Genomic DNA, 14,747 nt, shown 5'->3' with positions numbered 1-14,747 from the left:
GTGAGAGATTGGGTGAGTGAGACAGATGGAAGGGGTGATTGGTCATCACAGAGCCTTAGGACAGCTGTTCTTTGATATATTAGTGGACACAATGACCTAAAGCCAGCCTGCAGTCACAGAAAATAGGGACCCTGTTTTTCTTGAAGCGAAGGGGGGCGGGGGGGGAGGTTGGACAGGCTTCTGCCATTTGTGGACGTGCGTTAGCAGGCACGGGGGATGGGGGAGTTGTTTCTAAAATTACGAGCATGAAGTGACGCATCCAGCAATTATTCCGGAGGCTTTTCTAGTTTTGGAGAGTGCTGTAAAATGAGCACACTCTCAGATGGGACTTCGCCTTTTTGCTGCACTATCATCAATGATTCTAAACACGTTTGTCAATTAATCAATGTTGAACAAATGCCATCAAGTAGTTTGGTTGCTGTTGCTCTCCATCCACTTTGCAAAATAACAACTTAGAATGACAGAATACTAAACTGCTGCTGCTGAATTGCAAATTTACTGCATTATTTTGGCGTTATTTGGTTTTGATATTGATTGGTTTTGAATGGTAATTGTCATTTATTGTTTTATTTCACACAAGAGCAGCATGATTTTATATTTCAGTTTCAGAATACATAGCAGAAAGTTGTCATATTGTCCTTTTCATGTAATAAAACAATATTAGCTCCACACGCTGACAAAACCTCTTCTGACAGCTGGCCTGGAACGTTCCCAGAGGAGGATGAAACAAAAAATAGAGTAAGTCAAACTGTCATTCTGATACATGGAATACAGATAGCTCTATCCACAGAAAGGCGAAAGTACACAGATAGGGAGAGAGATAGAGGGCCTCACTCCGAGGACATCCCTCAATGCCACTGCAGGAGATGGGTTCCTTCCTCCTGGGACTGGACTGGTGAAGCGTGTTTGAAAAGAGCTGCGTCTGCTCACGCCACGGGCAGCAGGTGTGAAAACTCCCCACCAGATCTCCCGCACTCTTCTGTTATTACATCTTTTTAGGGCAATGAAAGAGAGCAGATGAGCCAGAGGGAGCGACAGGCAGAGCAGGAGTGCGGGATTGTGTTTCTTTTGAGTGATAGCAGGCCCGTGACTAACGCATAGATTTATAATAATTTTCTCTAGCAATGTCCAATTATGCATGGCTGATATATGATGATCCCCGCTGTCCACTGCGCACATTATCCCTGTCTTAAGGTGGTTTGGCAAAGGTCTCAAGGACTGACCTTGCACTTCCTTTAACAGCTTTTTGGCAATACCCCACACGAGAACAGAACCTCTGCGGGGTGGCAGTGTAACAGGAGTGTAGCACAACATACGTAATCCACAATTTATGTGAGGAATTTATCATCGTTTTTCAGTATGTTTTAGTGCAAACTGATAAAATGTGTGTTTCATACCAAAGTGAGAAAACATCCAAAGACAATTTGCGACTGTCTCCACCGGCCGCGCTGTGAAATGTGGCCAGTCTCTCAGATTGGTGTTTTTATGACAGGTCGGGAGTATGCAGCGACATATAGCCTAGAAAGAATGTCCTGCTTGATATTAGTGTCATAAATCACAGTGAACTTGAGAACAGTGGACTTGAGCGGCTTGAAATGACGAATCAAGAAAACAAACATAAATAACAGATTGTGAGTTACTTCCTTGTTTGCACACTAAACTGGAGATCATTTATTTATTGTTTAAAGCAGCTTATTGGATGTGTTTTTCTAAAATGAGCAATTGAATTTAAAGAGTCGTCAAGAAAGAGAGATGAGTCGTTTTACATATTTATGACCGTCATGCTGGAGTTTCATCCAATAACTCATTGATCACCTTGTGCTTGCTGAATACATAACACCCGATGCAGTCGTCAGAGCATCAACTTTGTGATTTATCAGCACAAATACAGTGTCCGTCACATTCTGCCCTTCTCTCTGGGCTGTATCTGTGTGCTTTGGATTGTAACTTCATCCTTTTTGAGCGTTCTTCTTTAAAGTAGCCGATTCTTTTGTTCAAATTGAGTCCCTGACCTGCCCACCACAACAGCCTGAACAGCATTCTCAAACAATTTACCTGTGCCCTCTCTCAACTTTTTGTTTAGAAGTACGTACCTGATTGTGTTGACATTTTTTCCAGCTTGTATTCTTGACTTCCAGGTCGAAAAAGACAAAATGACCCTTTGATTATGACAGCATGTAAGGTGATTTATATAAAGCAGAAAGATAATGTCATGATTTTCTGTGCAACTTTTTAATTCTGCAGCAAATTATTTTCTTTTTTTTTAGATGGGTAACCATCTGTACTGTTTTGGTTTTTAAAGCATGTTGCTCTACCTGATTCATGCCTCTGTGTGGAGGTGTATGATGGAGTGGTTGTGGATGAGGGTGGAGCTCAACCCTGAATAGAAGCCTGATTGGATTGATCCACAGCCCTCTTGTTTACAAGCGGCCTCTTCACAATCGGCACAGTTTAATAGCACACCGTCCCAGAAGGCTTGTTGCATCCGTGTTCGTTTTGTTCCTCGGGGCAAGGAAAACAAAAGTGCTGGGAAGGGAGAAGGGGGAAACAACCTCAGGGGAGCTGTGAAACGGCACCGGAGCCCTCCGTCTCAGCGCTTCCTGCCAAGATAACGTTTCACTTCACCCACTGATACTTCTTTTATAGGAAACCACAACACAGTCCGAAGTAATACCAGCCTTTATGGGCCAAAAGCGACTTCAGTTTCACCCAGCCAACGGGAGATTCAGTAACTTTATGGGTGGCATATTTGAGGACAGAAATCACAATACCCCCCACACACTCCCTCTGAGCCATAAGTGGATCTAATTTTAATTTTAGGGCCTTCTCAAAGTAAAGCTGCTCTGTGCTGAAGAGAACTGTGCCGCTGTCTTCATCACGCACTTCTACAATAGGATGCAGCTCACACAGGTCCCTCAATAAATCCCAGGCTGACTCAAAAGCTGTCAGTGAACTGCTGCTGAATAGATTAATAAGATTTCCATAATTAGACAGGCCCCTGACAATAGGATCCTTCAGGCTTTGTCTCAGGGCCAACTGGATTGTCAGATCCACGCACGTCTGCTGCATGGTCGTCCACCACAATGGCCGCACAGACAGTAAGGCGGTCAGCAGAAGAACATCTGTCTCTCCTGGGGCCAAGAGCACACAGACGCACAAACACTGGGAAGTTTCGTGTGCATACGTAGAAGGTTCTTATCAGCCGCCCCGCAGCCCGTAAAGCCTTCGGTCAATAGAGGTGCAATCCCATCACATATTTATGTGTACTTAACTTGATCATCACCACAAATTGAACACTGCAACTGATAAATGATAAAATATTTAAGCAGTCCCAATGTGTTTAGATGACATTGCAGCTTAAAGAGATTATTGACATTAGAAAGAAAAGCTTCCAAAAATACTTAAATAAACAGGATCTCCATTTTCAAACATAGACCAACTATCCATTCTTCATAAATGTGTTTTATATACATAATCCACCTCTAATATGAGTAATATAGAGTTTGTGAGGCAGGAAAGAAATGTCACAGTATTGGAGCTGCAGCATAATATATAAGTTGCAACCATTTCAAAATTCACAAGTTTTAGCAGTATATTGTCTCGTTTCTGTACAGTAAAGGGATAATTTGGGATCCAGCATCGCACTAAAGCGTACATCCAAGTTAATCTAATGATTGCACTGCTACCCACAGTATGCTCACATTGTCCTGATTTCCTACTTCTAATCTTAGCTTTCTTTCCGTCCCTCCAGTGAATTAATCTACATGATGGCACTGATTTAAGCAGAAGTGTAGATTAGAGCTTGCTCAGTTCATTGTGGAGTGCCACTGCTCTAAAAACCACAATCTAGCAGAAGGCAAGATCTGATTACATGGAAAGGGCTAAACTGCATTTCAACTCTGCTGTTTTCATCAGGGCTGAATGGCCGCCTTATCACTCATCTAACTCTGTGAAGACACAGAAAGAACTGTGGTGTAATTTACGTTTTTTAAAGGACCTATTGAAAGTAAGAACTCTCAGATTTGTCAGTGAGTTGTTTTTTGCAGGTACAGGCTGCTGGTCATTACAGCGGTCAGGGGGGTGCTGGTGCTGCTCTGATGATGGAGTGGACAGCAGTTAGCCCACCTCACTGAGTCCTCTAATGTCTGCTCCAGTCCGCTTAGAAAGGACGAAACGCCTGCTGTCCACTCTTTCCCCTCCCTCTCTCCATTGCTGCCTTCTTCCATCCCTCCCTCCCCGCTGCAGGTTTTATGAGCTCCCCTGGGCTCTCATCCATCTCTGTCACACACAGGCCCCATTATTGGGACTGCTCACAAACTGGTTGGGCTGCAGATGGGAAGGGCCTACAGGACATATATGGTTTCTGCCAACCGGACAAAGACCTGCAAGTCAAAAAAAAAAAGTGGTCATCTGGGTGTGGACAAGCCAGTGTCTTCAGCATGTTTGCAAAAATCCAAGTGAACAGAGTGTGAGAATGTTCTTGTACATCTTGCTGCAGTGGGTGTGTGTGGCTGTGTGGGCTGGCTGAAGCTTAGGGAAGTACTTGAACTGGTTTGGCCATTGGGAACTTAAGGCAGTGCATTTGAATATGAAGGACATGATAATCCAATGGCCATCTGGTCTGCTGGTCTCATCTGACTGAATAAACAACGGGCGTAATCTGAAAACACACATGGGGAGGTTTGGAAATAGGGACAAGAAAGAGGCCAAAGTTTAGGAGTGAGCTGGAGTGAAGCGTCAGAGCAGAATTTCAGGGCTGTGGATATTGAGATTTGATTTAAATGGCAATAACAATCCTGGCTCCACACACACAGACGGCCATGAATAATGAATCATCAGGCGTCCACTGAAGAAAAAAGGCAGAGAGGGCAGTCAGAGAATGCTTTTGCCATATTCCTTTTTCCTCTTACCTCCCTGTTTCTGGTTCGAGTAGTCCTCACCTCGGGGTAGATTGTGACAGTTCAATAATGCCAAGCTATGTGTGGAATGTCAAGCTAATGCCTCAGCAAGAGGCAGCGCTGCTCTTCATGAAATAGACAATTCTAAAGCCATAATATTGAAAGATTGAAAGATCTATCCATCTCTCAAGCTATCTCTATCCCACTCCTTCTCTCTCTCATATATATATATATATATATATATATATATATATATATATATATATATATATATATATATATATATATATATATATATATACAATACATATATCGGTACAAAGCGATGATCAATCAGACCTCAACCAGCGCTGAAGTCAGCCAGAGGAGCAGACATTCCACTTTCCCAATGTTCCACAGGAGACTGTGCTGATGAATAGCACACTATGCTGCATTTCCAACACCCCACCACCCCCTTCTTTCTTTCTCACTCTCTCCACACCACTGTCCACACACACTCACACACACCCTCCTTCACTTCACCCTCCCTTCCTCCCTCCTTCCCTCCCTGTGTCCAGCCAGCCACTGGGGCTTCACAGCTCTGGTGTACGGTGGGTGGGTGGGTGTGTTGGTGGGTGGTAGGTGGGGGTGCAGGGCGGAAAGAGCAGGCATTCAGAGCAACATGCAGGCAGAGATAACAATAGCTCCTCTGGGAGACCTGCAGATCCTCGCAGTATGGGGAATAGTAGTGGGATCTTATCGCCAACATAAGCGGGGAAACTGCCAAACAACACATCCAACTTACTGATCTGCTTTCACTCGCTTTCTTTCTACAGCTTTCTCTTTCCCCCTTCCATCCACCTCCCCCTCTTTACCTTCCTCTCTGTCTTTGGGAAATTTGACCCGCTTGATGCATGATAGCAACACTGAAAAAGACTCTTTTACAAACAGAAGAAAGGCCATTTCTTGTCATTGGCTGTTAGGAGAGGAGGGGTTCAGACCATGTGTCTCTGTACACACGATCGTGACAAAAACAGTCGTCTAATTTACTGCTCTATATTAAGATGTTGTAAAGCACCCCTGCTGTTTGTGGCGGTAAAGAAGTAGTGCTGTGTTCTCCTGTTGTTATTGTAGCATGTTGATATGGATCTCAATATCACACTTACTGAGCACAAACATTGTCCCAATATGTAAAAATTGTTTTGTTATTAATTTAATTTTTTTCTTGCACATAAACAAACTATTTCTTTTTTTTCACACTGAAGAAAGCACAAGCTGACACATGTTGGTGTGTTTTTTTTGTCTCTAGCCCACTATAATAAAGGCCTTTTTGTGTCTGGATGGGGCTTTTACATGTCTTTTTTGAGGGGTTATAATTTTTCCGCCTTCCTTTAACCCTTTGATGTGCAGTGTGGGTCAGGAGATACAGATTTTCCATTGGATTTGGGTCACTTTTGACCCATGTTGTGCATCAAATGGTTAAACTCAAAGTCTTGCAGACAGCATTTAATTCAAAATGTAAGTTTTATTGTTAACATTGAAAGAATCATTTCACCTGGAAATTAAAGAAAAAAGTTTAATTAGTGTGATTTTTTTTTTTTTTTTTTAGCTGTATTGGCAACCTTGGAACATGGAATGCTGTTCAGGGTAAAGGAAATGCTTTGAAAAGTAAAGCTGATGCATTTGAGACAAATTTTTTTTTAAAGTAGATGAAAGTAGAGAAAGAAAACATCTCCTCTCCAATCACAGTAATTCAGAAGCAATTGCCAAAGATGTTATATGGCCATAAATGGGTTCATGTCATGCCTAGAAGAAAACTGTAACTTGGTTTCTTTGTGTATTTTTTGTCAGGCCTGTTAAAGATGCACTGGAACCCAGAGCATGCCCAGCCCCTCAGCCAGTGGCCTGAGCAGCACCTGGACGTCTCCTCCACCACCTCCTCTCCGGCCCACAAGTCAGAATTCTACTCCGGACGCGGCCGCGGCTCCTACAACTACGCCTGGGCCAATGACGACATCTCCGCCCTCACCGCCTCCAACTTGTTGAAGCGCTATGCTGAGAAGTACGCAGGTGTGCTGGACTCACCGTACGACCGGCCTCCTGCTGTGGGCACTTACCCAGAGCCGGGGGCCTTTGGAGGCCTCAACGGCCAGAAGACTGAGCTGGAACCTTGGCCACTAACGCACAGTACTGACGCCTCCTATCCCCTGGTGCCCCCTGGAGGCCACGACAGCCTCCCGGGCTCCAAGACTGTTCCCACATCCACAGGCCCTCCGGGGGTTAGCACCGTGTCAGTGGTGAACAGTAACCTCTCAGACTCTGGCTACAGTGGCAGCAGCTCCTGCAGTGGTTCCAGCGAATACCCCTCGAGCTACAATGGCACCTATCTCTCCTCAGGGTTCTGTCCGCAACCCAGTGCAGCACTTCCCCCTGCCTCCCTCCACACTCTCCAGTCCACCCCTACTCTAGTTCCCAGCTACAGCCCTACCACACCAGTATATAACTACCCCCCAAGCACGTACCCTCCCCAGACCAGCCTCGCTCCCAGCTACAGCCACCCCTCTGCAACTTACCTGCCCTCAGGTCTACCAGCCCCTACTCCCGTTCCCACCAGACCCACGGTGGTAGGAGGCAGCTACAGTTACCAGAGCACCAACCTCGGTACGTCTGAGTCTGGAGGCACATTAAAAAGAAAAGCGTTTGAGATGAGTGTGGAAGAGGATGAAAGCGGGGACAGGTCTCGGTACAGAAAATATAGCTATGAGCCCTTAAAGGCTGGGGGAAACTCACCCTATAGCATGAATGACAAGACAGAGTGCAGAGGAAATGGCTACAGCAGTTCAGGCAGCACAGACCCCCAAACCTTTAAATCCAGCAAACCCTCCTCCCAGCCCCTGGTGTCTCCTCAGTTTGGGGCAGCAGGGGAGTACAGCCCTCCAGCAGGCATGACAGGGGAGAATGGGGTGGCGAAGCAGGGCTTCACCCAGCAGCAGCAGCACCGCTCCCAGGCCCTCAAACGCCCTCCATTAGGTTCTTCAACTGTTGAGACTATGAAGAGCCCAGACCCGCGACTGTTGGACCTTGTCAATGGGGAGTTATTAGACTGCAGCCCTGCACTGGGCTGGGGCGAGCTGGCTGGGCTCACCCATGTCAAGGCTGCCCTGGAGGAGGACCTGCTGTGGCCCGTGTTGAGGCCCAGTCCAGTGATGCGGCCACCAAGAACCGTCCTGCTGTTTGGCCCCAGGGGAGGGGGTAAGACGACACTTACTCGTTCATTGGCCTCTCAGCTGGGGGCTTCCTTCTACCGCTTGAGTGGAGCCATGCTGGCCTCTAAAGGGAAGCCAGAGGCAGAGCACATTCTGGGGTCTCTGTTGCAGGTGGCGGCGGCACGGCAGCCCTCAGTGGTGCTGCTGAGTCAGGTGGAGGCCATGGAGGAGGAGGGGCTGAGTCAGATACTGCTGACCACCCTGGAGAAGGCCCAGGTGGGGACCACAGGTCTGGTGATTTTAGCATGTGCTACCGGAAGGCCAGACCTGCTGCAAGAAGCCGTTCATCGGAGCTTTGCCAAGCGGTATCACGTCGGCCTACCAGATGTGGGGATGCGCAGGCAGGTGCTGCTGCAGGCGCTGTCGCCTCAAGGCTGCAGCCTGAGCGAGAGGGAGTTGGGCGCCGTGCTGCAGCGTACAGAGGGCTTCTCAGTGTGGGAGCTGCTGCAGCTCGGCCAGCAGGCACTCTCCTCAGCGTCCTCCCCAACTGGAGCCATGCACGGTCTCACCCCATCCTCCAAACCCCCAGACTTCACAGACTTCGAGAATGCCTTCTGCAAGGTGCGGCCACACACCACCACAAAAGAACTGGACACTTGTATAGAGTGGAGCAAGATGTATAGCCACTGAGAAGGCAGCCAGTCTCTGCACTCGGACTGCACTGCGACCCTGTCTTTGCTTTGACTTAGCAAGCCTTGGGAATGTTTTGTTGTTGTTTTGTAATTACAGATTATGCAGCCAAAAGAGCCAGAGAAGCTCGACAGTACAGGAGAGCTGACAAAGTTGTTTCACTGGCGGAAACATGCAAGGGTGTGCTGTTTTTGTTTTGCTATGAATACCTGCAATATTTTATTTTTCCCAAAGAGAAGAAAGATGAATTGGCCTTGTGAGTGGGTTAGCGTATTAGTCGTTTGGCCAATGGGAAAATCAGATATTAGCTATTTGGATGCTCTCAGAGATCCTGATTAGCCTTGGTCCAGGACAAAATCAATTATTTGTTGCTAGATGACGTGGTCCAAGATTATCGATAATCAGGGTTTGGAAAATCCCCCCTTTGGCTGCTACTCTCAGGATCCTATTTATTACCAGTCCACTTCCATGTTATCCTAATGTTGATTTAGTCATTGAATTGTCATTAATCATTCAGTACAAAGGGCTTGGGATCAGCAACATTTCAGCCAGACACCGTTTTTGACCAAAAACTCGTTAAACCAAATACATAATCAGCAGTACTGTTAAATTTCTCAAAAAAGGACTGGACCTCCAAATCACAAAAATAATATTCTTAATAGCTTGTAACCAAATCATAACGCAACAGCTTCTCCTTACTATTCTGAAGAAAAGTGTATAAAATTCTAACCTGCTCTGCCCATCAGATGAGCTGTTTAAATGAAATCTTGCTGTTACGCTCAACACGTTTGGTTGTAGAAATACATATTTAACTCACCTGTGGCGCTATGTTCACACTTAACACGGTACAATTCACTGTCAAGTTACTTTATTATTAATCGTATTCCACATCGACTGCAGTTTTCCTGAGAATCCCACGTTCAGATCGACTCATACCCACTTTGTACATCCAGCTTCTCCTACAGCATGTCTGTTTTTCTATTTCACGTACTCCTTTTGTTTTCATAGTGTGTAGTCTTGTTTGAAATGCTCAGGAAGAATTTCTTTACCTCAGAAATTTGAAATAAAGAATGTATGTAATCTTAGGGTCTTAGTAGAGAGTGGCGAGATAACGGAGCGAGGAGAAACCTGACAGTCTCGTAATACCCACTGCAGCTGGGCTTTTACCTCGGGAGAGAAACTTGAATATGCTACAAAGAGTAACATTGAATGTAATTCAGGTATTTCAAAGGATATTTGATGCCATAAATCCATGTATTATTATATATGAATATATAAATACCTTTTTTTCTGTTCTTTTATCCTTTATTTTTATTGTAGTTCATGGTGGAGTGATGATTGTCTTCAAGAAAAATGCTATGTAGAATACAGAAAATATTCCTTTTTTGTTGGACAAACTGCTCTGTGTTATCTAGTGTTTACATATCCTGCATATGCATGTCTGCTCTTTTTAAAAATGTAAATACAACAATCGTACACTCACGGTGAACATTTGAGCACAAAATACCATCCAAAAAAAAAAAACAACACAGATAAAAAAAGAAAAGAAGTTTTAAAAAGTTGTAGCTTTCAAGAAATCCCAAAGTCTAATGATTCACAGCTGATGTGTACATATTGTGGATGAACCCAACATGTAGACAATCCAGAAAAAAACAAGCAAAAAAAAAAATAAAAAATCTCCTTTCCCAGCTGTCCCACAGTTCTGTTTTAACAAGCTGGAAAAAGTCAGTCACTGGTCTGCCGGGAGGAGAGGTCGTATGTTTGAGACTGTTGCCATGGTCCTGAGGAGGCATACACAGAATGATGTAATATTTCCTACCGTCCTCTCCTCCCTCCTTCCTGCCCCTCATCATTCTTTTTCTCTTTTTCTCTCTCCAATGTAATCTCATTAGATTGGATTGCCCCCTGGCCACGAGCCCTAGTGGCCATGTGGCGTTGTATCTTCTCCCAGCCCCTCCCTCTTCCCTCTTCCCTCTCCCCCTCATACCGATTCCTCCGGAGTGGAAGTGGTCTGATTGATGTCCGGCAATCCTATATCACGCTGCAGCCTCCCCTCTCCAGCTGGTGGCTTCAGTCACGCCGTACAGCCGGATCAATCAGAGTGACCCCCACCGTGTATACTGATCACTGTCTCAGAAAAAAAAAAAAACGCATTTGCAAATTACAGAACAAGCCCTGCCTCCAGCGGCACGGTCGAGAAAACGCCGGCGATTATTCACGTGTAATTACAGGAATGAAATAAGAACGAAGAGCTACAACGTTTTGATTCCCTGTACCCTCCGCTCCTGACAGTTTGTCCAACAAAACAAGCTTTTATTTTGTACGTTTTTTCGATCTGTTATCGCAGTAACTTTGTTCTCGGTTATTGTACATTTTCTGTAACCATTTCTACCTCATTTTTGCGGCATATTGTACATGAAAGTATTTATTTCATGTCTTTTTTGATGTCTGTTTTAAAAATGATAATAATGTTCTTGAACTGTAATAGTCTACCTCAGAAAAGACTGTATTTTAAGAGAAGAGTATCACACAATATTAAACAGAATTTGTCAATATTGCACTGCGCTTATTTCTTTGTTTTCGTTTTTGTTTTTTTTTTTACTTCTTATTTCACCTGCAAAGAGGCTGCAATTGACCAGAGTGCACAAATTACATAAGGATGGTGGTCAGCATAGATTACATCATTAGGTTGTGGATTTCCTGTAAAATCAGCTCGAACTGGCTTCACACAGGAGATTATTCTGGTCAGCAAATGAGGAAAATGGTGATTCAAGTTAACCCTCATGTTAACTTGAAAAAATGTGGAAAAAAAAGATATTTTCACAGTGAAACTTGTGATGTCCACATTTTCAACATTTTTGTGAAATCTTTGAACATTTTTTGGTGGAAAAAAATGTTAAAAATGTTTCTTAAGAACATTCACAAAAAAATCTAACAAAACCAAAATCCAGCGAATTTCGCTGGATTTTGGTTGATTTTTTTGTGAATATTCTTAAAGAAAATCTTACAAGTTTTACTGATATATATGTAATAACTTTAGATATTATTTTTTTGCTCATTTTTTGAAAATATTTACAAGAATTTTATTGCCAAATGTGGGGGATTTCTTTTCAAATAAAACTTTTAAGGAATTATTGGAATTTTCTTCTTGAAGGTTTTGCAAATTTTCAGAAATTTGGGGAATTTTTTTTTTGTATTTTTTTCGGACAAGGAAACAATATTTTTTGGTGCCTGTTAATGAGGACAACAGGAGGATTAAATTAGAAACGAGCATTTTTGCAGATTTGTGTATCGGTGTGGGCGGGACAATTAGAAAGGAATGAAACCATGTGTGTGTTTTGTGTCTCTGCACTGCACGTACATGTGTTTTTATGTGTGTCTCTATGTGTGTCCAGACTGGCAACAGAAGCAGTGCGAGCACACCCCCGAGGCTTCAGGCCCAGCACCAGAGCGCAGAGGTCCTTCATCCCTGTCACTGTCTGTAAACAACTGCTCGTCCCAGCGGCCTGCCCTGCGCTATTTCTGGCCCTTTCCTGACGTCTTTCAAAGCCTCAAAAGTAGCCGAGAGAAGACGTAAATCTGAGCAACTCCACGCGAAGAAGTGAAAGTTCTTGGTCAGAAGCTTGAAACGGGATCCATTCCTCCTCAGTTATGGATAGCGGTGTCAAAGCTTAGTATGAAACATCTGTGACTGAATCCCCCCCAGAACGCCGGTGCTGGTGCCGCTAATGACAAGAGTAATTAATTGTCTAATAATGATGCATAGCTCTGTTACAAGCACAACCTTGTGCAGGAGCTGCCCTTCATCCTCCGGTGAAGGATAATCGTTTCTGCAGCTGTTTGAAAATTGTTTCCTATCTTTTTTCGTCATAAACTCAATAGCAATGTGCGGAAAAAAATAACCTTATAGGGGTAGAACAGACCAAGTGGAAATGTGACTTTAGAGTATGAGGAGAAATATGTTTAACTCTCACATTTCAACTAAATTAAAATATAGATTACAAATCATAATATATCTGCTGAAGTCCAAACTAAACTTGTTTTTGTTTTAGCAACACACTGTGTTTTTACAGTGATAAATTGTCAGAGAAAAGTGTGTTTTTTAGATTTTTTTTTATCTTGAAAAAATACGTTTCTCCACTCCGGCACAGTTTTTAATGGAAAAAACTGTCCTAATATATAACAATATTGTAATTTTTGCATTTAATTCTCGAAAAGAATACAGTTTTTCACAGTTAAATGTACATAATGTTATAATGGTAACGGAAACATGGCAATTTTTGTATTTATTACATATAAATATACAGTTTGTTACCAGTCAAATTGATGTACTTTTATGTTAATAATGGACATATGCCTTAATATTTATGACAGCTTTAACCACAATTTTTGCTAAAAATACATATATTTAATGTTAAATACACTAATGGAAAGTGTATTTAACATTAAATGAAGCATAATGGAAAAATGCTGTAATATTTATAAGTTACACAAACTTTATTTTATGTGGTATTTTCATGTAAATTTTCAAATTAAAAAATTTTTTTTTTAGTAAAATATGGCATGAAGCACATTTTTAAACCCAAAAATCAACAATATCAAGACATTTCTTTACCGTAAATGTAGAAAATGGTTTACCATAATTTTGTGGTACACTGTAAAAAATGTTTGTACATTCTACAGTGAAAAACTGTCAAACCATGACGATAAAAATCAGTAAACTCTGAAACAGTTTGATGCAGTTTATATATAACACTGAATTATCGTAAACAGGCTAATCAGGAGAAATGTGTGTTTTTTAGATTTTTTTTCTCTTGAAAAAATACATCTACCGACTCCTGCACAGTTTTTAATGGAAAAATGCAGGAATATGTGTAACAATACTGTAATTTTTGCATTCAATTCTCTAAAAAAAATACAGTTTTTCCCAGTTAAATGTACATATTGTTGTACTGGTAATGGAAATGTGCTGCAATATTTATAGCAAGTAATATGGAAATTTCTGCATTTATTACATGTAAAAAAAACAAACCAAAACAGTTTGTTACCGGTCAAATTAATGTAGTTTTGTGTTAATAATGGACATATGTTTTAGTATTTTTGCTAAAAACACATATACTTAATGTTAAATATACTAACTGTTGTGCTGATAATGGAAAAATGCTGTAATACGTATAATAAGTTACACAAACTTTATTTTCTTTGGTATTTTCATGTAAATTTTCACATTTTTAAAGGTTAAAACTTTTTTTAAACAGTAAAATATGGAATGAAGCACATTTTTAACCCTAAAATCAACAGCATCAATACATTTCCTTACCTTAAATGTGTAAAATGTTTTACCGTAATTTTGCGGTAGCGTTCTGGCGACCACAGTTGCTGGAATTTTACTGTAAAAACAACTTTTTTTTTTTTTTTTTTACAGTGCAGTTACAAATGAAAGATTTTACACCTGCATCATAGTCATTTTGCTGCAAAGGAATTTGTGATTATTGGTCCAAACACTAACACAGTATCAGTTGTCTTCTATCTATAAACACTTCCATAGTCTGACACATGTGAGTCGCTTTCCGTCCACTGAGTGTCTGAACACCACTTTGTCCTTTTTCATCCTAAAATGAGTCCTGTCCTCCAGGAAGTCAATCATTTTCATCTCCCTACTGATTGGAGGTAATTAGCCGAGCAGAGTTTGTAATTGGATAATAAAAGATGCTAATGAGTTGCTGTCCTATTTACTCACACTGTGGTGGGGAATCACAGCACAGTTTCCTCGCTGTGATTCAGTTGTAGTCTATCAAACGTGCATTTAAGAGTAATTAAAAGACATGTTAATTATCAGAAGTGATTAGCTGGATTTATCAGTTATGGTTGTATAAGATTAAATGGCACTATGATGTGATTATGTAAAATGCATTGAATTATAAAAGCTTTTGATTGCTCCATTATACTGATGCATGAACCCATAATTATTGTG

General features: G+C 42.2%; 1 protein-coding gene across 6 annotated transcripts in view; it reads left to right on the top strand.

Moving 5' to 3' along the window:
* The window catches only part of fignl2 (fidgetin like 2), a 51,482-nt gene extending 40,151 nt beyond the window's left edge, over positions 1–11,331 (top strand). For all 6 annotated transcript variants that reach the window (XM_023267829.3, XM_055012924.1, XM_055012923.1 and 3 more), the window contains one exon: positions 6,729–11,331. In XM_023267829.3, the coding sequence (XP_023123597.2) occupies positions 6,729–8,773 (2,045 nt within the window). In that variant the 3' untranslated portion in view covers positions 8,774–11,331. The remainder of the gene's footprint in view (positions 1–6,728) is intronic.
* The last annotated feature ends 3,416 nt before the right edge of the window (positions 11,332–14,747 follow it).

Source organism: Amphiprion ocellaris, chromosome 8 (genome assembly GCF_022539595.1).
Source record: "Amphiprion ocellaris isolate individual 3 ecotype Okinawa chromosome 8, ASM2253959v1, whole genome shotgun sequence".
Classification (NCBI taxonomy): Eukaryota; Metazoa; Chordata; class Actinopteri; family Pomacentridae; genus Amphiprion; species Amphiprion ocellaris.
This window is presented reverse-complemented; position numbering and strand designations above follow the sequence as displayed.